At 41.0% G+C, this 23,525-nt stretch overlaps 1 protein-coding gene and 1 long non-coding RNA gene across 2 annotated transcripts; one reads left to right on the top strand and one right to left on the bottom strand.

Moving 5' to 3' along the window:
* Positions 1-8,807: 8,807 nt before the first annotated feature.
* Positions 8,808-10,194, bottom strand: LOC131308175 (uncharacterized). The gene is made up of 2 exons (XR_009194364.1): positions 9,336-10,194; positions 8,808-9,050 (listed from the first exon to the last, which is right to left on the bottom strand). It is a non-coding gene; the product is annotated as an uncharacterized LOC131308175 (long non-coding RNA).
* Positions 10,195-11,830: 1,636 nt separating this feature from the next.
* On the top strand, positions 11,831-15,674 carry LOC131306799 (uncharacterized). The gene is made up of 12 exons (XM_058333225.1): positions 11,831-12,319; positions 12,421-12,594; positions 12,704-13,260; positions 13,385-13,478; positions 13,553-13,648; positions 13,730-13,828; positions 13,922-14,056; positions 14,144-14,250; positions 14,337-14,434; positions 14,553-14,576; positions 15,551-15,614; positions 15,665-15,674. The coding sequence occupies exons 1-12, from the start codon at positions 11,831-11,833 to the stop codon at positions 15,672-15,674; spliced, it is 1,947 nt and encodes a 648-aa protein (XP_058189208.1).
* The last annotated feature ends 7,851 nt before the right edge of the window (positions 15,675-23,525 follow it).

The following is a 23,525-nucleotide window of genomic DNA, read 5'->3' as shown; positions in this document are numbered from 1 at the left end:
AGTCAAACGTCGTCACCTCACGAGGAGCTCTCGAGGGTTCAAATGGTTCAACGCAGTCGATTGGAGTTCGGAAGAATGCCCTCTCCCGAAGTGTCTGGCGAATGTCCTCGGGAATTTCGATAGGAGAAGAGCCTGAACTACCGGAACTGTCCGAAGAGAGCTCGATGACCATTTGCTTCTGCCTAACCAAGGAAAGGAATACAAAAAACCCGTTAGCTATGTGCTCAGGGAAAAATCAATGTCTAACGCTCGGTGCGGAATGGTCATCGCTCCTCGGAGTCCTCGGACAATCGTTTCCTATGAAGGTGCTTCCCTCTCGGAAGAATTTCTAAAGATCAAAAAGTCCTTTCCCTTGAGATCAAGATGAGTCTAGGTCTCGGGATGAGTTTTGGCCTCGGGATGAATCTAGGTTTTGGGATGAGTTTATACCTCGGTGATAGCGTGAACAGCGCTGGAGAAGCCCAGCGCCGCCTTGAACCAGACAGCGGCGAGCGGTTGCTCAGCCAGAACAAGCGCAAGAAAACGGCGAAAACTCAAAAACAATGATGAAAACATGAAGAATAAAGCAAGGAGGTCCACTTACCTCAAGTTCGTGCAAGATCTCCCAACCAAAACGATCGAAATCTCGATTGAAAGCTGGAAGTATACGGCGGCGGCGGTTCGACTTCAGAAGCGGAAGAAAAGGTGACGATCTCACCTCTGTCTCTCCTATTTATAATGGCAGAGATGGAAAGCTGCGCGGGAAACGAAGCGTCGTGCATTGAGCCGTTAGATCATCGACATGTGTTATCATCGGACGGCTAGTATCAAGGACTCTGCACCGAGGACAGGCGCCTGATATTCGGACCTTAGGCATGTTGACGCGTGTCACCGAAGCGACGTTTCGTACCAATCAACTGACATGGCACGTGCCGAGGTAGCTTTTTTGATTCTGAGATCTCGGCAATAGCTAACACGTGGCTCTTCTCTGGCGCGGGTTGAACGGAATCTACCGAAGTAATTTCACTCTTCGGTTATTTTCTTAAAAGATCAAGGCCGGATATCTCATACGATGGGATCAAGACCCTGAAGCAGAGGTGCAAAGCTCCAGGGACTTGAGGGGCTATTGTGGAGGCTTCGGTCATGGTCTCGGTAACTTAACCGGACCACCATCAACCGAGGCCTCATATTAACACGGGCCTGTGTATACCTTTCTGTTTATTCGCTCGGTGTCAAGTCTCCTGTTGACACTTCGGTTAATTACCGAGGTGTGCATTCCGATTGGGCCTCTTGGCAGAATGCAGTATAGCGGGAGGGGACCATGAGCGACGCGTGGCGAAAAGGATCATCTGGGCCAGGCCTGCCCATGTGCTTCGTAACCGTCTTATCCCGTGGCGTCATCTATGATGTCACCAAGGGCGGTTACCTAAGCGTGACCTCCACGCACTGGCTTGGAGCCCAAGTTAACCTAGGTCTATAAATACAAAGGGATATTCATCTTTGAGAGGTATGCCATCTTTCCCTAACCCTAGACCTAAAAGCAACTCTCCTTACATCTAACTTGATCGTCGGAGGGTCACTAGGCTATTCCAGCCTTAGTGACTTGTTGCAGGTTCAGCGGCGGAGGAACGGAGCAGCGGAAGTGAAGTACTAGTTCAGGCGAAGGTCCCTCCTCCTAAATCGAACCCCTACAGTTCCCACATTTGGTCACACACTTTGATTATCCAAAGCCCTCCAAGCAAGCATAAAGTCAAGGCAACCAAGTTACCTTGTTCTTCATCTCTCAAACGACTCTTTATCCATCCCTCAAAACTTAAGCTTAATCGCTCTTTCAAACCCAAAAACCAAAGGTATAACACATTTGTATTGCTTTCTGTTTTGATCCCTGAGGGGGCTAGCAGGGTCAAGGCTGGTAATCAATACTAGTCTTGGCCCTAAGGCTAGTAGGTTACAAAAACCGTGTAAACAAGAGACCTGCATGCGTCGATCCATAGCTCGCGCGCTCCACTCCGTGGCTGTGCGCTCAGATCTGTGTGGGGACAGGAGTATTGTTCTTTTATGCCATTTTCTTTATAGATCATCACTATGAGCATGTAAATAACCAGTTGCTATTTTTCATGCTAAAACTGCTAGTTGTCTTTCAATATTCATTTCTGTTGCATTAGAATACCCCTGGGAGCTTTCTGGACATGTCCCAGAACCCAGATCATGTAAAACCAAGCACTGGTTAGATGGCTTCAACTCGCATGCGATAGTGGATGACCCACACGTGCAGGTTCATCTCTGACCAGTGGCTGGCCTTTGCACGGGTAACTGGCTTTAAGCCCTGTTTCCTTCCCCACACTGTTTATGAGGTGTCTTATTATTTTGATTCTGAGCCCATTCAAACTACCTATCAACTGCCATATGAACTGCTTGGTTTGTCCTAGGTGTGCACTAGTTTTTCCAGAGCCAGAGAGTTGAAAATAAGAACTGTGGGTTTGAACCTACTGGCGCACGCACACTACAACAAATGGAGGTTTTCATAGCATAATTTAACAGCGTTTTTTTATAAATGCTATTGTAGGGGGACAATAATAGCGTTCCTGCTTTTGAAATGCATGGAGGGAAGCGGAGTTTGAAACTACAGCGTTTCATTAATTCTAGGGGAAATTACAGGACAGTGGGAAGAGGGGAAAAAAATGCCCAACACATGGACCACTTTTTCAGAATTCATAAATCATGGGAGGGAGACTATTAATTCCAAAGACATGGAATTCAAAACAGACCTAGACAAAAATACCCCTTCTCTTACACGACGTCGTTCACTCTATTCCCTCCACAAAACGTGAAACCCTCCCAACCTAAATCAAATCACTCTGTGAAACCCTAGCTAGCTGAAACCCCCTCTTTCTCTCTCTGTTGCTCTCTGAAACCCATCTCGTTGCTCCTCTCTCTCTTGCCAACCGATCAATCATCACAACATACTCGCCAACTGGAGTGGTGAGGGTGAGTTCCCCATCTCCGCCCACCTCTGCTTGCTATAGAAATTCAAATATAGGAATCAATACGCGTCACTAGACCAGTAGCCGCCTCCAACAATCCTAATCTCAGAACAGGTAATAAATTGTCTACTACTCCTATATTTGCTATGTACTTCTGTGTAAAACGCTCTCCCCTCCCCATCTTGATTGAAATCTTTCGCTCGCCACATGTTCGACAAAATATGCCCTCCACATATATTGGCTTTCTAATCACCACAGAGAAAAATCTGCATATAGCATATCCTGAATTTGAAGGCAATATGGCCTTCTCCCTCATTGTTGTCGTTAGAAAGGTACAATCTCAAGCTATACGGCATAATATTGCAAGCACAACACAAAAAATAGTTACCGCTAAGAAAGAAACTACCGCTGTTTTCCCCAGAGAATCAGAAAACATGGCAAATCTCAGTCACCAAAATAGTTGATTATTTTCACCAATGGACTGTTGGAGATTGGCTATTTGGCTCTCCGTCAGTGGAATAAGATAAACCAGAGATACACAAATCAGTTTCAAAGATCAGCTATGAACTTGGAGGATTTTTGGATTGGTGGCTCAGAGTTTATCATGTTGGATTTTCTATCTGCGTCTTATGGTTTTTCTCTCCATTAGAAAATTCCTTGATCAAAACATAAAATTATGGTGCATGTTTGTGGGATTTATAAGATGTTGGTGGAAGCAATTGTAGTACCTGTTTTGACTGAATAACTACTCATAACAATTTTTTGGTCGGTTGAGTTCACATGGCCAAGTGCAATCCGAAAAGGTGCAGACTTTTTCAAGTATTTTGCATAAGCTTGGCAGTTGGGACTTACAGTGGTGGCTTAAAAAATTCAGCAATATTGGCATTAGCCACCTAGTTTCGTTGGAAAGTTGGCTTTGGTCCTAGAATTTGAAGTGTTAAAGTAGTGTTTTCGGCATCAGATTGGAGTTTCTGCTTGGTATACTTTTTGGATGGTATAGAAAGAGAAGCATTCGGGGGGGCATTTGATAAAAGAAAAGTATGGGCTCTGAAGATAGATAGTTCCTGGCCGATCAAAAAAAAGATAGGATAATGGTGTTATAATGAATATAAATGTACTTTTCATGCTTTTGCTTTTGTTTTTCTCCATTTGCACTTTAGGATAATGGTGTTATAATGAATATAACTATAGTTGTAAAGAACGACGATGATGCTCCTGCCTCATACGGCATATCGCATGCCCTTGTAGTTGTCTCAATGTTTTGTAGGATTGTTGTCGAAGAGATTTGTAATGACTCTGGTATTTGTTGATACGAATGCCCTAGTCGGCCTTCCATAGGATCTGTGAATCCATTTCTACTCTGGCTTAGCAAACGGCTTCAATTTTGTGTTTGCAAGTAGCATACATTGTCGTTGGGTGAATGATCGAATTTGGAAACTGTTCTAGCTTTCATAACTAAAGCTTTAATTTCCCTGTGGAGATTGATATAGGGGGCCATTGATATATAGAACATTGAACTTCGATTTTCAATTTCCCATCTCTTTTCTGTATGCCATTCGTGGTGCATGTGTTTATAACCTCTTCTTTTTTATACGTTTTCTCTTGGCATTTGTAGGGGCCTGTATCAAATGTTATAATGATAGCCCAGAGCTGTTTCACAACTGCAAATTTTGATGTTTTTTTCCAGGTTGTCCACTATATTAGGGCATTGAATACATGCCATTTGTTAGCCATTGGATATTAGGCCCACTAAATTGGTGGTTCATGTTTATCATGCATCTGAATTGAACAATTGAGTTCCAAATACGTTACAAAATTGTTGCTTCTCTCAGCTAGGCATCCATGTGTGGGCCGGATGCGGCTGAGATTATGCAAGTATCGGTTGTCTTTGTCCAACATTTCATGAAGTTCTTGAGCAGTAGCTACATATAGGTTTGAATCCCTCATTTCTTAATTCACATGGAACTTGAGGCTTACTATTTTTGTGTTTTATTTAGATCATCAACAGATAGTGATATTTAGGGAAGGCTTGAGCATCGAAAATCTGAAATTCTCAGAGTTCCATATTGAGTTAATTCTTTAGTCCTATATTGCCATGCAAAAAATAAAATAAAAAGAGCTCCCATGGTGCCCTTCCACTGATGGGCTGAACCAGAGTAATGAACTTGGGCTTTCACCTTTGTGTTTCGATTAGAATGATTGAATCGTCCACACGAATTGTCTTACATTGCCTATGTCTGGATCTGTGCTACCGAAAAATGCTAATACCCTAGTGATTGCGAATTGGAACGCAGTTTTCAAAACAGGGCCGGGCACATTGATATTTGAAAGTGCTGGATTCAGTGTTCCCTAACTTTTTCACTGTTTGTTTCTTTATCTTTTACCTCATGCGTTAAAAAGTTAAATTGTGACGGCCTAAAACTCGAAGAGAGTAGTTACCTCATGCGTAAAAAAGTTAAATTGTTACTGCCTAAAACTCGAAGAGAGTAGTTCTTTGGAAGATGCGTAAAAACTGTTTTTCATAGTGCGCCAAGAAATGTGCTTTAAGTGGACATTTTTCAAAATTTACCATGTTTCGTAAGCGTGTATTCCCTATTGTGGTAGATCCCATGGTATCTCAAGTAGGTGGTATTCCTGAAGTACTGCCTATAGCACTTCTTATGAATGTGCTACTTTTCTGGATTACTTTGTGGTTTGATTGATATCTGCATATGTAGCACCTAGTACTGTTCGGGATATCCTTCTAAGGGCATTGCTATTGCGCTCAAGTGCAGAGCAACTAAGGCACAATTTGATAGCACGGTAAGCTGGACTTCACTCCTTAAAACTAGTTGGGAAAGAAATGACATACTCCTCATTGTGAATAGTTTCTCTTCCTACTTAATTTTCTTTCGAACTTGCATCTGAGCTTCTGTTTGTTGACGTGTGGAGTTACTTGAAGGAATGTTCATACCGGTAGCCTATAAGTTGTTTCCCCTGACTATCAGAGCACTGATTTTCTTTAAAGCTTAGTTGGAGTCTTTTGTCGCTCCTTGTACTCCCTCTGTCCCCACTCCACATAGTTTCTCATTTTCTAACAGTCATGCCTTTATCAGAACAACATATATTGTTTGTTGGTGGAAAAAGATTTCAAGATCTTTTCTAGCAATTAAAAGATGTCATTTAGGTTTTGTATACAAAGTTTTCATAATCATCTAATAAAAAAAGTTAGAAAACATAGACGATTTTGTGTGATGTCCATGATATTGGAAATGCACAAATAAATGAGGACGGATGTGTATTTTCTTTCATACATAAATTGACTGAGAATTCATGTTCCTATAACCATTTCCATCCCCCAATTGTGTCGAACTACCGAAATAAGATTGGCTAGAATTTTTCTCTCTAAATTCTTGGTGTTTTTTCGCTGGGGATTTCCCAAGGCTACATGGAATGCTTGAAAGGCATCAAATTTAATCTTACCATGTTAGCCCCTTGTTGACATGTGTTCAATGTGTCTTGAGTTTTCCCATTCTGATTAGTCGTTTGACTCATTTTAATAACGCAAAATGGTTGATTTGTGTGTGTGTGTGTGTGTGTGTGGGGGGGGGGGGGGAGGGGCATGTTTGGAAGCACTAGTTTTTATGAAAACATTGAATTAGAGCTTCCTATTGGCACCCTCTTGCCCTTTTTGGTAGAAGTTTACACTCAAATGCATGAACGATTGCCTATATGGCCAGTATAATGAAGGGGAAATTGCAGAACAGTGGAAAGAGGGGTAAATATTGCCCAAATCATGGACTAGTTTTTAGGAATTGCAAAGTCATGGAAAGGAGAAAATTATTTCCCAATACATGGTCTGGAAAACACATATGGACAAAAATACCCCTCTCCCTCCTTCCCAAAACACGCAATTCTCCCGCCCCCAAATCACATCCAAACCCTAGCTCTGAAACCCCCCCGCCATCCCTCTCGCTGTTGCTATCTATAACCCATCCCGTTGCTCCTCTCTATCCATCTCATTACTCCTTTCTCCTCCTCTCTCTCTCGCCAATCGATGACCAGCAATTCCCCCATCTCTCTTCGTCGATCTTCCTTGACATTGTCATTGGGCTTGAATCTCCAGACACGGTTGTTTTTGTCACGCCCCGTTCCGGAATAGCACCTCATCGGCCTATCTCGATACGACACGCGACAACAGCCCAACAACAACCAGCTACTAGCAATTCCAAGAATAACTAAATATTGAAGTTTAACAGCCACATTTTATTTACATCTCAAAAATGATTGTCATTTACAAACTACAGCGGAAGTCTGTCAAGAAATAAACATAACCAACTATTATCCAAATAAAAAAAAAACTAAACTAGGCAAATATCATCTATGGGCTGGGAGACAAAGACTCTCTCAGGCCTCAACCACGCACTTCTCAAGCGAGTCACAATAACGCAAAATTTGACCTGTAGTGGACACCGACCTATACCTGCAAAACTGGAACCCCAAACGAGTTCCAGGAGTGTAAATGATACATGGATGTTGTTCAATATAGACAATAAATCCAAGTTCATCATTAATTAAGCATTAAGCAAATAATCGACACAAAGTCACTAGCTCGACACAAAGTCATAATTTTGGCATAAAGCCATCGAATCGACACAAAGTCAAAGGCACGACACAAAGTCCGACCGTTGGCCATTGTTGCCCACCGACACGAAGTCACAGTCCAATATTTCAAATTCAATCCAATTGAAGAACATCTATGAATCGAACACTCACCTCGGTCTCCAACAAAAAGAAAACCAACGCAGTCACTCCCTACGTGGAGCTGCGATACTCGTCCTCGTCTCCGAACCTAACAAATATTCCGCACATATGAGATCAAAGTTTAATTCCAAAAGCAAAGAAGTAAATTCACCAATTTGTACCTCAAAGCCAAAAATCTCACAAACACACACTTTCTAGCAGAACCATTGATCGAATTCTGACTATAGCATTCTATTGGTTTAGGATTAGACTTCGAGACTATAACCATTAGAAAATACACTCTCAGAACATCAATCTCAATATAAAATTTGCCCTAATTGGAGTCCGAATGACCAAGATACGTTCAAATGAAGTTACACATCTAAAACAGAAATCACAGTTCCAACAGAACAGTCCGCGATCGAATGCTCATTAAAAATCACATACTCAATCTTTTCCAATAATTCCAACACCAAAACATCACCAATTGATCAATGTGTTTGGAAGCACTAGTTTTTATGAAAACATTGAATTAGAGCTTCCTATTGGCACCCTCTTGCCCTTTTTGGTAGAAGTTTACACTCAAATGCATGAACGATTGCCTATATGGCCAGTATAATGAAGGGGAAATTGCAGAACAGTGGAAAGAGGGGTAAATATTGCCCAAATCATGGACTAGTTTTTAGGAATTGCAAAGTCATGGAAAGGAGAAAATTATTTCCCAATACATGGTCTGGAAAACACATATGGACAAAAATACCCCTCTCCCTCCTTCCCAAAACACGCAACTCTCCCGCCCCCAAATCACATCCAAACCCTAGCTCTGAAACCCCCCCGCCCTCCCTCTCGCTGTTGCTATCTGTAACCCATCCCGTTGCTCCTCTCTATCCATCTCATTACTCCTTTCTCCTCCTCTCTCTCTTGCCAATCGACGACCAGCAATTCCCCCATCTCTTTTCGTCGATCTTCCTTGACATTGTCATTGGGCTTGAATCTCCAGACACGGTTGTTTTTGTCACGCCCCGTTCCGGAATAGCACCTCATCGGCCTATCTCGATACGACACGCGACAACAGCCCAACAACAACCAGCTACTAGCAATTCCAAGAATAACTAAATATTGAAGTTTAACAGCCACATTTTATTTACATCTCAAAAATGATTGTCATTTACAAACTACAGCGGAAGTCTGTCAAGAAATAAACATAACCAACTATTATCCAAATAAAAAAAAAACTAAACTAGGCAAATATCATCTATGGGCTGGGAGACAAAGACTCTCTCAGGCCTCAACCACGCACTTCTCAAGCGAGTCACAATAACGCAAAATTTGACCTGTAGTGGACACCGACCTATACCTGCAAAACTGGAACCCCAAACGAGTTCCAGGAGTGTAAATGATACATGGATGTTGTTCAATATAGACAATAAATCCAAGTTCATCATTAATTAAGCATTAAGCAAATAATCGACACAAAGTCACTAGCTCGACACAAAGTCATAATTTTGGCATAAAGCCATCGAATCGACACAAAGTCAAAGGCACGACACAAAGTCCGACCGTTGGCCATTGTTGCCCACCGACACGAAGTCACAGTCCAATATTTCAAATTCAATCCAATTGAAGAACATCTATGAATCGAACACTCACCTCGGTCTCCAACAAAAAGAAAACCAACGCAGTCACTCCCTACGTGGAGCTGCGATACTCGTCCTCGTCTCCGAACCTAACAAATATTCCGCACATATGAGATCAAAGTTTAATTCCAAAAGCAAAGAAGTAAATTCACCAATTTGTACCTCAAAGCCAAAAATCTCACAAACACACACTTTCTAGCAGAACCATTGATCGAATTCTGACTATAGCATTCTATTGGTTTAGGATTAGACTTCGAGACTATAACCATTAGAAAATACACTCTCAGAACATCAATCTCAATATAAAATTTGCCCTAATTGGAGTCCGAATGACCAAGATACGTTCAAATGAAGTTACACATCTAAAACAGAAATCACAGTTCCAACAGAACAGTCCGCGATCGAATGCTCATTAAAAATCACATACTCAATCTTTTCCAATAATTCCAACACCAAAACATCACCAATTGATCAATGTTTAAGACTCATGTTCACCCATGTTCACCCAGCATCCTAAACTTAAGGAATTTCACGAGGAACACAAATCAAAAGCTGTCCAGAATCCCAGAACTTCCCAAAACCTAAACTTTAACTAAAAAACTGCTATAATCTAGAAAGAGTCACGGCACAATCCATACATTTTCAGAAAGATATACGAGTCTAATTTCGGAATCAAGAAACGGTGCGTAAAACCGATACCCGAGCAAAAAGTTATGCCCGTTTTTCCAACACGTGTCTGTGCTGTCTGCACAGACGCGAATCAGACACCAGTTCAGTCCACGAATTTTATAGGCCAAAATACTTCGAGTTATTTTTTGAAAATTTAGCACGATGCAATAGACTCACAGATGAACATTCAGGATTTATTTCAAGATTTTGAATTGCGAAGGAAATTTGTTTCTAACCTATGAATGCTGATTTTTCTCCTAGATTTTGAGTAATGTATATATCCAGTTGTCCATATAACAACTTTTACCATCATAAGTATTGGCCCAAAGAGAGCACCAAAGAGGGCGTGTCCCTAGTTGTTACTGTTATTTGGTGTGTGGATGCTACTGCTGTCTCTGTTATGGCGGCTGCTGCTGGTGCAATCAGCTGCAAATTGTTGTTCTGCTGTTCTGTATATTCTGTTTTGGCAGCTCCAATCTCCTATTTGCTACAACCTGTTTTGCTATCACGCCGATCATATTTTCTGCTGCTGTTTCTGATCATTTACCTCAGTCGATGCTTATGTTTGCAAATGAAAGTAGTTGATGCCGATGTTCGAAATTGCATTGCATTGTCTTCTTCCATTAACAATGCAATGCAATTTGGCTAAGTCTGCAATAGTTTTGGCTGGCCCTAGGAAACTAAGATGATCTGAAACATATTTTCAAGATTTATACTTCACAGGTTGCTTATTATGGTTTTATGTGTAAACTTCTTTGTTTCATGTGCAGTTATCTCTATGATGGTACGTTCAAAGGCCAAAGCTAGGAAATCAGTAGTACCACCTATGAAAGTGCAGGTCAAGATGGGTGCAAAAGTTCACGAGGGAAGTAGTTCACACCAGAAGCAACGGAAACCTAGTTGTTTCGCTGTTTATGTGTGAGTTTTAATAGATGATATTTCATGTCTTTTGTTATCCCGCTTACGTATTGACCACTGAATCCTTGGTTAAATGCAGGAAGGATTTTACTCGAGGTCTAAAGGCAATATTTGAAGAAGACAATATAATAAAACAAACAGAGGTTAGGATTGAGGGATGGAAATAAATTGTATTTTTTTTATCAGTACCATTTTTAAATCTCGTCTATGATATTCATTTCCTATGTAGGTGATGGCAGCCATGTCGGAATGGTGGCATGAGGGATATTTGCGAAAGAAGTACGACAAAACCTATTCTGGATCAAGCAGTGACGAAGAGAATCATGAGGTCGATGTGAATGATGAGGAATCGAGTGAACAAGAGGGCGACAATTGTCCGCCCCGTCCAAAGAAGAAGAAGAAGAAGAGTACAGGGGAGAGTAAAAAGAAGAAGAAAGTGCCGGTATGTCAATAACTAGCGATGCTTTGTACCGTGCTTCCATCCGTTGAAATGCTTAATCATGGGATTTCACCTTTATGTGCATTTATGTCCATATATAGGTAGTTATGCCTTTCAATATGTATCCTTTTTCATTGTGGTCTTATCCAATTTGAGTTGAGTCCCACTTTAACACAACTACTTAATTCATTACCACAAATCGCTTTTTGATTGTTTTAACATGTACATGTTTCATACTAACAAAATTACCACCCAATACTTGCTATGTGTGCTACCTTTGTGATAATGAAATTACTACCATGCTAATATAATTTTCCGTTTGTTTATACTTACAGCTTATTATAAAGACAAGGTGTTCCCCTAGGAAATTTGTTTCCTTGATTGATCAATTGACTCAAGACCAACGTGATGCAATCAATGCATGTAATCCATTCCATTCATTACTTCATGTGAAGTGTGGCCATATGCATAGAGTTTTTGCTATGCATTTGGTCCAATGTTTCAATCCAGAAACCTGTAGCATCGAATTTAGGAGGGGCCTAATTGTTCATATTACTGAAGAAGATGTTGCAAGAGTTTTAGGGATGCCAATCGGGGACACACCCGTGCCTACGGAATGCCTTGAATTACACAGAACAAAAATTGAAGAGGACTTTAAGGGAGGTTTTAAGGGGATTGAAATCGTGAAATTGGAAAAAGTGATTAAGGAAGGCGCTACTGATGGGAAGTTTCATAGGGCTTACATGCTATTTACATTAGGATGCTTGTTGTGCCCCACCACAAAGGAAGTTGCGGGGAATAGATTGTTCCCTGGGGTGATTGCCGACGACCTTGAAACCTTAAAGACGTATAAGTGGCCGGCCTTTGTGTTGGATTGGTTGGTGAACGAGATTCGAAATTATAAGGTTCGGGTAACCAAAGGTCGTGGACGGAAGGCGGAAGGAGTTGGTGGTAGTCTGTTCCTTTTGATGGTATGTTTACTTAATCTTTTGTAGCATTCTATTTAACACTTTCAATAACAATATTATGGTTTATGTAGGAAGTTAAAATTTATGACTGATTTGTTTTGCAGGTCATATATTTTGACTTACATCCGTTGGATGTTGAAATTGGGGAGGAACCTGAGCCTCCTATTGGCTTATGGACAAAGGAATTGATCGATATTCGCATTTCCAAAGAGGCGGAGGACAAGCCAATTGAGGATTATTTTTTTTCTCAGTTCCCGCCCCATAATTTGAAAAATCAGGTGATGGCATTGGCTTAGTTTAAATATTTCATATATTCATGGTTCTTATAGATTGCCTCAATTAGTTTTCACATATGCTCATATTTTGGTTTATCTTATACCATTTCAGATATGCATTGATATGTACAAAGATTTCATGCGTCAATTTATGAATAACTTTAAAAGGTTGCATGAAATGGATGCTGCTATGGGCGAGCCTGTCGTTGGAAGCCCTGTTCTTCGAAGCCCTCAAGATGGTTCACGGGCAGAACCTGTAGAAGATGAAGGCCATTCGCCACAATTTAGTCCAAATTTTGAACTACATGAATATGAGGACCAGGGGGAGTGGGAGGAGGAGCAGGGGGATCAGATTCATAAGGGGGACAAGGGGGATCATATTCAGGAGCAGGGGGATCATATTCAGGAGAAGGGGGATGAGATTGAGGAGGAAGAGGAGGTGGGCGGGACATCGAAAATCATGGATGGGTCGGCGTCCTGTAAGCGAAAGCAGGAAGCGGTGGCGATCTCAACTGATCCCACAAAGAGAAAACGTCGAAGAAATGTGAAGCCGAGCCCATCTATTAAATCTCCTTTTGTTGCACAACCCTTCGTCAAGACAACAAAATTAAAGGAAGACGAAGAATCAGTCATTAACTATCTTATTAGGGGACCGACAAATGATTTAAGGTACCTTTATCTTTTTCGCGACATACCATATTACTTGTAAGGGACAGACCATCGGTTACATTTCTGAAACCATGCTATCTCTTTCCCGATTTTGGTATACTAACAAAATATTTTGGCATAACAGCGAGGTGTTGATCCGTATTCAAGGGGCAAAGTGGCCTCTTACTCGCAAGGAAGTTGCTCAATCGTTTAAACCGAGGGGCCTTGTGTCTAATATGGTATGTTCCATACTTCAATTTGTGTTATTTGTGTCATAACGTTGAATAACTGTCATACGCTGGACTACACGTAGGTTATGTACACTTTTACGGATTGGCGAATGCTGAAGGAAAGAGCCCATGCGACCAAGGCTCATCCATCACGACACATTTTCTCCCCAGCCTTTGCGGTAACATATCCTTCTTATTATGGTTAAATTTTTTTGTTTTTTGACTTTATTTCTGATGTATTTCAAAAAAAATTTCCCCAGTCCAATCTACTTGCAAGTGAAAGTGACAAGTACAGCAATGTATTGCGGGATGATTGCGACCCTAATAAACTAGGTTATGACTTGTTAAAATGCGACATGGTACGTAACTAATCCCAATATATACCGTATTCCATTGTTTATGATGTGTGCCCCAATGTTATTTTGACTGAATGGTGGCCTATTATTTTACAGCTTTTCTTGCCTGTGCTTGAAAGTGAACATTGGTTTTGCGTTTGCATATCCCTTGTTGAGTCACGCGTTTTTATTCTTGACTCAATGAAAAGCGCGGGACAAAACTTGGATCAATTGGACCAAGTTAAAATTTTAGTAAGTTGTCGCTCGACCTAATGCTTTATATCTTGATTGGCGCATTTTATATTATACTTACAAACTTGTTTTCAATTTCGATTATAGCAAAAGAATCTTTTTGCACTCCTGAAGAAGAGATGTACGCGAAGTTCAAGAAATGATTCCCGCATATTTGAAGTTCAATATGCGGATGTGGCACAACAGACAAACTTGTTAGTCATAACTTCCTTGACTTGTGCAACTTATTTTGTCATTCTTTTGGGCATTGTAGTCATGTCTTTCAATTTTGTTTTTGTAGCCATGATTGTGGAATTTATGTCATGAAGTATGTGGACCGTTGGGATGGTCGAACTTATCCTTCGACTGAACTTCATGGAGGTCAAATTCCAACCATTCGTAAAAGGCTTTTGCTTCATCTTTTCATGGATGAAGCAAATAAGGAAAGAGACTCCATATTAAAACTCATCCCAAGGCGATAAACGTAAGCATATTACTCTTACTTGTGTTTTTATAGTTAATGATATAATTGTTTGTAACTGTGAGTATATTGGGATGCTATTTTATTTCCATTTCTGAGGTCTCGATCTCGACTGGATTAAGAAAGTTGGAAGTCCTTACTGGTTCGAAGAATATGAAAAAAGGGTAATTCAAACAAAAAGGGATCCTGAAGTAAATATGTTATTACCGTATTTGTTTTGAAGATGTTCACATTGTGTTCAAGAACCTCTGCATGGACATCTTATTTCTGCCCTTTTTCTGAATGCATTTTGCATGTTTGAAAGGTTGGAATATATGTGCGGATAGGATTTTTAGCTAGGAAGTACATAGGTTTTGAAACCTTTGAGGTAGCAGATTTCTATGTTGTTTTAAACAGCATATAGGGTTGGGTTTTATATATGACACGCTCCATCAAAGTTGCTTTCTTAACGTGTGTGAAAATTAGAAATAAACTTGGAGGGTACGTAGATTGTCTACTATTCCTCGTAGACAACCGTATCCCTTTGCAGTAGCACTCTGGGTGTCCCTTCCTTAGCTTTACGGTCGAATGGCCATTTACCTTTTATAAAATGATGAATCTAGATGGGATATCCATGTTACGTCGCCCTTTTACCAAACCCCCAATGTCTTAATGAAGATTTGTTTCGGGAGAATGAGCATTCCATTCTTGCTTAGTTCCATTGAACCAAAGGTTGGCAATATTTATGGACCGAGCTAGGACCTATGTTCGGAACTTACATGAATCCCTTAATTAGGTTTACTTGTGAATGATAGTAGTTGCTTTGTACAGCCAATTTGAGTTCAGCGAATGTCTATGCAGATCCTATGCTATACCATTAGTTAAGTGAAGGTTGAGTTCAATTTTCATATTCCTATTGCATGAAACAATAATGGCACTATTCGTTTGTGTCCATCACTTTTCACGGGTTTCTAATTTGTCACACTTTTTATGGTTTTCGTTTTGTGATATGTTATTCGACAATTTTCGTTTATGTTTTTTCTTTGTTTCCCTAGCTACATGGACTCTCAAAGATGTATCATTTAGCCTTGCCAATATGTCATTGTTGGAGATTATGGGGTATTGGTGGTCAAATTCATGTAGTTGATACTCATGTGGATTGTGTGCAGGATACGTTGAAGTGATTTTATGGGTTCGTGGGTTCCTTATTGTCTATATGGTGTAACTGATTTGCTACCCAAACGGAGACTCGGTACTTCTCCTTTGTCAGTTAGGTTAATGCACAAATACAAACCCCCCAAGCAAATGCAACAATTTTTTGAGTTGTAAGGTGGCAATACATGTGGATGTGGATGGGGACAAATACTACAGTTTCATATATTCTTTTGTTATGAATTGCGACATCTTATATAGCTATTGTCCCATTGTCTCTTGTTGCTAAGGTATTGATGGGTAAGTACGGTAAGGGGAAGGAGTTTTTGGAGTGTAAAGCTAGGCCGGGCTGCTCTTGGGGGTGGAGAAGTATTATGTGGGGGCTTGAGCTTATTAGAGATAATATTGCTTGGCGAATTGGGGACGGGGAAAATATAACGGTTTTCGATCACCAATGGATTCTGGGGAGTCATAAACCTTTTATGGAAAGAAGGCATTTGGGCCTTAATAATTTCAAAGTTCGGGAGCTAATTATTTGGGACTGCTTAGAGTGGAGAAAGCCTTTGTTCGAGGTGTTGTTTCCGAAGGAACTGGTTCCTAAGATTTTATCCTTACATATTCCTAAAGTTAAAGAGTTGGACGAAATGTATTGGACGGGTTCCAAAGAGGGGAGTTTTAGTGTTAAATCAGCTTACTTCATGGCTGTTAACCTTAAATGGGGAAACCTAGAAAGGGCGGGAGGGGTTGTGAATTGGAAGAGTATTTGGGGTCTTAATTTGCCTCCCAAGTTTGCACTTTTTATTTGGAAGGTATTGCATAAAATTTTCCCAGTCAGGCAAATACTTGTTCATAGGGGTATAGGCATGAATGCAATGTGTCCGGTTTGTGGTTTGGGGGAGCAATCCATTGAACACTTGTTTTTTATTTGTGAGACATCCAAGAGGTTTTGGAGGGCATCTAATTTGGGGCTAGATTTTTCTATTGGAAACCCTCTACCTTTTCATGTTTGGTTTGACCAATGGTGGAAGAGTGCACCTCATAAATATGTTATTATTGAGTCCATTACTATTATGTGGTTTATTTGGTGCAATCGAAATAATGTGGTTTTTGGACGCAATCAAGATTCATTGCAGCACAGTTTGGGAGAGGTGTATCGAACTATGGCGTTGGTGGAAAGGGCTATGGGTGGTTCAGGGTTCAAGGATGGAATGCGGAGACAGTGGGAACTTAATCTAATAAAAGGGGCATCTCCATATCATAAAAGGGGGAACTTAATCTCATAACAAAGACACATATGTGGATCGATAGAGCGAGGGACACGGTTAAGAAATCAGAGAGGGGATATGACAATTCAATGGGCCACCTTGTCGTGTATATGGTGTAACATTTTTTCCTGACAAGAGGCAACATATTTACCTGACAGGGCAACTTTATTTCATAAAAGGAGCTTTATAATTTCATAAAAGGGGCATCTCCATATCATAAAAGGGGGAACTTAATCTCATAACAAAGACACATATGTGGATCGATAGAGTGAGGGACACGGTTAAGAAAACATAAAGGGGATATGACCATTCAATGGGCCCCATTGTCGTGTATATGGTGTAAATTTTTCCCTGACAAGAGGCAACATATTTACCTGACAGGGCAACTTTATTTCATAAAAGGAGCTTTATAATTTCATAAAAGGGGCATCTCCATATCATAAAAGGGGGAACTTAATCTCATAACAAAGACACATATGTGGATCGATAGAGCGAGGGACACGGTTAAGAAAACATAAAGGGGATATGACCATTCAATGGGCCCCCTTGTCGTGTGTATGGTGTACATTTTTTCCTGACAAGAGGCAACATATTTACCTGACAGGGCAACTTTATTTCATAAAAGGAGCTTTTTTATTTCATAAAAGGGGCATCTCCATATCATAAAAGGGGTATCTTAATCTCATAACCAAGACACATATGTGGATCGATAGAGCGAGGGACACGGTTAAGAAAACATAAAGGGGATATGACCATTCAATGGGCCCCCTTGTCGTGTATATGGTGTAACATTTTTTCCGGACAAGAGGCAACATATTTACCTGACAGGGCAACTTTATTTCACAAAAGGAGCTTTATAATTTCATAAAAGGGGCAACTCCATATCATAAAAGGGGGAACTTAATCTCATAACAAAGACACATATGTGGATCGATAGAGCGAGGGACACGGTTAAGAAATCAGAGAGGGGATATGACAATTCAATGGGCCCCCTTGTCGTGTATATGGTGTAACATTTTTTCCTGACAAGAGGCAACATATTTACCTGACAGGGCAACTTTATTTCATAAAAGAAGCTTTATAATTTCATAAAAGGGGCATCTCCATATCATAAAAGGGGGAACTTAATCTCATAACAAAGACACATATGTGGATCGATAGAGCGAGGGACACGGTTAAGAAAACATAAAGGGGATATGACCATTCAATGGGCCCCCTTGTCGTGTGTATGGTGTAACTTTTTTCCTGACAAGAGGCAACATATTTACCTGACAGGGCAACTTTATTTCATAAAAGGAGCTTTTTAATTTCATAAAAGGGGCATCTCCATATCATAAAAGGGGGAACTTAATCTCATAACAAAGACACATATGTGGATCGATAGAGCGAGGGACACGGTTAAGAAAACATAAAGGGGATATGACCATTCAATGGGCCCCCTTGTCGTGTGTATGGTGTAACTTTTTTCCTGACAAGAGGCAACATATTTACCTGACAGGGCAACTTTATTTCATAAAAGGAGCTTTTTAATTTCATAAAAGGAGCTTTTTAATTTCATAAAAGGGGCATCTCCATATCATAAAAGGGGGAACTTAATCTCATAACCAAGACACATATGTGGATCGATAGAGCGAGGGACACGGTTAAGAAAGCATAAAGGGGATATGACCATTCAATGGGCCCCCTTGTCGTGTATATGGTGTAACATTTTTTCCTGACAAGAGGCAACATATTTACCTGACAGGGCAACTTTATTTCATAAAAGGAGCTTTTTAATTTCATAAAAGGGGCATCTCCATATCATAAAAGGGGGAACTTAATCTCATAACAAAGACACATATGTGGATCGATAGAGTGAGGGACACGGTTAAGAAAACATAAAGGGGATATGACCATTCAATGGGCCCCCTTGTCGTGTGTATGGTGTAACTTTTTTCCTGACAAGAGGCAACATATTGACCTGACAGGGCAACTTTATTTCATAAAAGGAGCTTTATAATTTCATAAAAGGGGCATCTCCATATCATAAAAGGGGGAACTTAATCTCATAACAAAGACACATATGTGGATCGATAGAGCGAGGGACACGGTTAAGAAAACATAAAGGGGATATGACCATTCAATGGGCCCCCTTGTCGTGTGTATGGTGTAACTTTTTTCCTGACAAGAGGCAACATATTTACCTGACAGGGCAACTTTATTTCTTAAAAGGAGCTTTTTAATTTCATAAAAGGGGCATCTCCATATCATAAAAGGGGGAACTTAATCTCATAACAAAGACACATATGTGGATCGATAGAGCGAGGGACACGGTTAAGAAAACATAAAGGGGATATGACCATTCAATGGGCCCCCTTGTCGTGTGTATGGTGTAACTTTTTTCCTAACAAGAGGCAACATATTTACCTGACAGGGCAACTTTATTTCATAAAAGGAGCTTTTTAATTTCATAAAAGGCGCATCTCCATATCATAAAAGGGGTATCTTAATCTCATAACCAAGCCACATATGTGGATCGATAGAGCGAGGGACACTGTTAAGAAAACATAAAGGGGATATGACCATTCAATGGGCCCCCTTGTCGTGTATATGGTGTAACATTTTTTCCTGACAAGAGGCAACATATTTACCTGACAGGGCAACTTTATTTCATAAAAGGAGCTTTATAATTTCATAAAAGGGGCATCTTCATATCATAAAAGGGGGAACTTAATCTCATAACAAAGCCACATATGTGGATCGATAGAGTGAGGGTGGTTGCCATAATAAAGCTTGGTTTAACTACCCTTGGCCAACACCATCCCGAGCAAAATACCAGAGTCAAATTGCCGCACGCTAGCTGAACCAAACATTAACAGCAAAGCTACAAAGAAAGAAATAAAATAAACTACTAAGTTAAGTCCTAATATATTACTACGACTACCACCTCCCTCTCATCTACTCACTCTCACTCTCCTCATCATCCTCCTCTTCCGAGGCCACTCGAACCCATTTCTCTTTCCTTCTATCATCTCTTAGAGGCTCAGTCGACCCAGCGGCCTCCTCATCTTCCTCCGAAGTGGTTGGCTGCTCATCCTCCGCAGTTGGGACATATGGCTCATTGGTGAACACCCCAAGCTTTGCAGCACAGTACTTGAGATACCTCATGAATTTCCCCTCTTTCCTCTTTCTCCGCCGAAGGTCTGCCTTAATCCGAACTTGAGCTGCCCGAATAGCCTCACAGTTGCTCACTATTATTTCATTCCATTGCTCTTTTCGCTCAGCGCCCTCCTTTGCCTTGGGTCGAGATGGTCCAGCTTTCAAAGAAGGACGGGACATTTTGGAACTTTTTCTCTCCGTGACCTTGGAAATGGCTTTAAAGCATCCGTGATGACCCAGATTATCCCCCTTCTCTTCTTTCACTCCAGCTTTCTCACACATCTTAGTTATCATGGCCGGAAACGGAATATTGGCATTTGACGGTCCCTTGTCCTTAAAATCGGCCATGACGTCCCAAATCTGAGCTGCCCAATCTACTTTCTCCTCTGACCGGCTAAACACAAACAACAGAGTTCCATCATTAAGCGAGGGAGTTGGTTCCGAGCCGTGAGGGTTGAGGTTGAAGTGCACAAGCTTGTTAATTAAGCGAAATGCAGGTCTCAATTTACCGGAAACAAACTTATCATTTTTATAGGAGTTAGGTTTATCAGTGAGTGCATCCCTAATTTCCTCAAGAGGGTGAAACCATGCCTGACTTGGGTATGTGACATCTTCGGAGGGTGGGCGTTGGTACTCGCTGCCCATATAAGTGGCTATTGCAACAGGGTTCACGACTATTGTTTTTGAACCAATAGTAGAGGTAATGTGCTTTGATTCCCTATTGACCACCATATTTGCGTAAAAATTTCGAACGACACCATCACGAAAGCCAGCAATAGGTTTAAAGAAAAAGTGAAGGCCTTGAGCTTTAATTACCTCAATGAATGGGTCGCCAGTCAAATCGGCTTTACGAACCCATCGCTCACAAGTTACCCCCTTCTTCTTCACTAATTTCACCCAGTCGCGCTTAGCACTCTCGGCCTCATCTAATTTCTGTTTCTTCTTTCCCTCCGCTACCCGTTCCTCCCGTTCCTCAACCTCACCCGTTGCTGGTTTGAGAATCGTTGGCCGGCTGCCATCCCCTCGATAACTCTTGTGATACCCACGTTTCTTGCCCATGATTGCCTTAACTATAGAAATCACACAAAATGAAACACAACCCAAAACCACGAAATTCCAACACTGGGGGTTTGGGTTTCGAAATTTATGGAGAGAGGTTCTAGTTTACCTTGTTGGGAGAGAGAGAGAGAGAGAGAATTTCGGACTGATTTGAGAAAGCCCAACTCGAATCCTTGCAATTAATGTTTGGAACTTGCTGATTTAGAGTAGGGCTTCCAGATTGATGGGGTTTGGGGTGAGATTTGGAGGATTTTTAGATGAGAGAGAGCAGAGAGAGCAGAGAGATCATTTGGGGTTCCATCGGGTGAAACAGGAAAAAAAAAGAAATAAGGGTTTGTGTTAATAGTGGGGCTGGATCGTGGGTGTTTTTTTTTTTTTTAAAACTTTTCCAGCGGCTACGGGTAGCACATTTTTGGGCTACGGGTAGTAGTACCAAAATTTCCAAAATGCATAGGTTCTAATCCTCGGCTACAGGTAGCACGTTTTTCGGCTACGGGTAGTAGTACCAAATTTTCCAAAATGCATAGGTTCTGATCCTCATCTACAGGTAGCACGTTTTTGGGCTACGGGTAGTGACTGGGCCGATTCTGGCTTTGTTCCTTCATATACCGGATCCACTTCGAACCACTTGTAGCACATTCACAACACTCCCAAATCACCTTACAACATTTAAGCACACCTTTCAACCACCATCCAAACATCCGGTTCCCTAACTTTTTTTGCTGACAAGAGGCAACATATTTACCTGACAGGGCAATGTAATTTCATAAAAGGAGCTTCATAATTTCATAAAAGGGGCATCTTCATATCATAAAAGGGGGAACTTAATCTCATAAAAAAGCCACATATGTGGATCGACAGAGCGAGGGACACGGTTAAGAAATCAGAAAGGGGATATGACCATTCAATGGGCCTGATAACTGTCGTGTATATGGTGTAACTTTTTTCCCTAACAAGAGGCAACATATTTATCTGACAGGGAAACTTAATTTCACAAATAGGGCAAAAAAATTTCATAAAAGGGGCATCTTCATATCAGAAAAGGGGGAACTTAATCTCATAAAAAAGCCACATATGTGGATGGACAGGGCGAGGGACACGGGTAAGAAAATAGAAAGGGGATATGACCATTCAATGGGCCCCCTTGTCGTGTATGTGGTGTAACTTTTTTTCATACAAAAGGCAATATATTTTCCTCACAGGGAAACTTTATTTCATAAAAGGAGCCTTATATGTGGAGTGACAGAGCAAGTGTCACGGGTAAGAAAACATAATGGTGATTTGACCATTCACTGGTCCCAATAAGAGACTTGTAGTAAGATTCTCTGAGACCTATTGAATAGCTGCCACCGACCTTAATCTCATAAAAGGAGCCACATATGCGGAGTGACAGAGCAAGGGTCACGGGTGAGAAAGCAATAAGTTGACATGGCCATTCACTGGCCCACCCTTGTCGTCTATATGGTGTAACTAATTTTCATGCACAGGGCAACATAATTTCCTGACAGGGCCACGTAATCTCATAAGAGGAGTCACATATGCCGAGTGACAGAGCAAGGGTCACGGGTGAGAAAGAAAGCAATAAGATGACATGACCATTCACTGGCCCATCCTTGTCGTCTATATGGTGTAACTAATTTTCATGTACAGGGCAACATAATTTCCTGACAGGGCCACTTAATCTCATAAGAGGAGCCACATATGTGGACAGACAGAGCAAGGGTCACGGGTGAGAAAGCAATAAGCTGAAATGACCATTCACTGGGCCCGATAAGAGAGTTGTAGTCAGATTCTCTGAGACCTATTGAATAGCTGCCAGCGACCTTATTTCTCATAAATTGCAGACCTTGAACACACCAAATTGCAGAGCAATTGTCATGGCCCTAATTCAGAAAAGGGAAAAGGAAAGGACCTTTGACTGCCCCCCTTGTCATGATTATGCTGTAACTCATGGTCATATACAGGGCAAGTTCTTGCCCTGTATGGGCAACGTTATTGAAAAGACAGAGCCACTTAAGTGAATTGACATAGCAACTTTGACGGGCCCCCCTTGTTGTGAAAAGGAACGTTTGAATTATTACAAAATACAAATTAATTATGTTGCCGTATGTCTTCTATAAATGACAATACCACCTGGTTGAGAAGTCCATAGCCCTTTTCTTTACCCACATTATTCACTGGCCCCCCTTGTGGTGTATATTGTGTTAAGTTAATTTCGTACACGTGGCCCAAATATTTTCCAGTTGGGGCAACTTTATTTGACAGATGGGGCAGCTTTATTTCATAAAAGGGGCATGTATTTGCATAAACGGGGCAACTTAATTTCTTAAAAGCAAGCAGACAATTTTCTTCACCTATAAATTCATCACACCTTCTCATAACTCATCAAACAAAGCAATGCCTAGACAAGGAAATC

Source organism: Rhododendron vialii, chromosome 11a, assembly GCF_030253575.1.
Source record: "Rhododendron vialii isolate Sample 1 chromosome 11a, ASM3025357v1".
NCBI lineage: Eukaryota > Viridiplantae > Streptophyta > Magnoliopsida > Ericales > Ericaceae > Rhododendron > Rhododendron vialii.
The sequence above is the reverse complement of the archived record's forward strand: the minus strand, read 5'-3'. Positions and strand labels throughout refer to the sequence as shown.

Coding starts and splice junctions, on each gene's coding strand:
- LOC131306799 (XM_058333225.1), top strand. CDS start 11,831: ATGCATTTGGTCCAATGTTTCAATCCAGAAACCTGTAGCATCGAATTT. Junction 12,320..12,420: donor GTAGTCTGTTCCTTTTGATG/GTATGTTTACTT, acceptor TTTGTTTTGCAG/GTCATATATTTTGACTTACA. Junction 13,829..13,921: donor ACTTGTTAAAATGCGACATG/GTACGTAACTAA, acceptor ATTATTTTACAG/CTTTTCTTGCCTGTGCTTGA.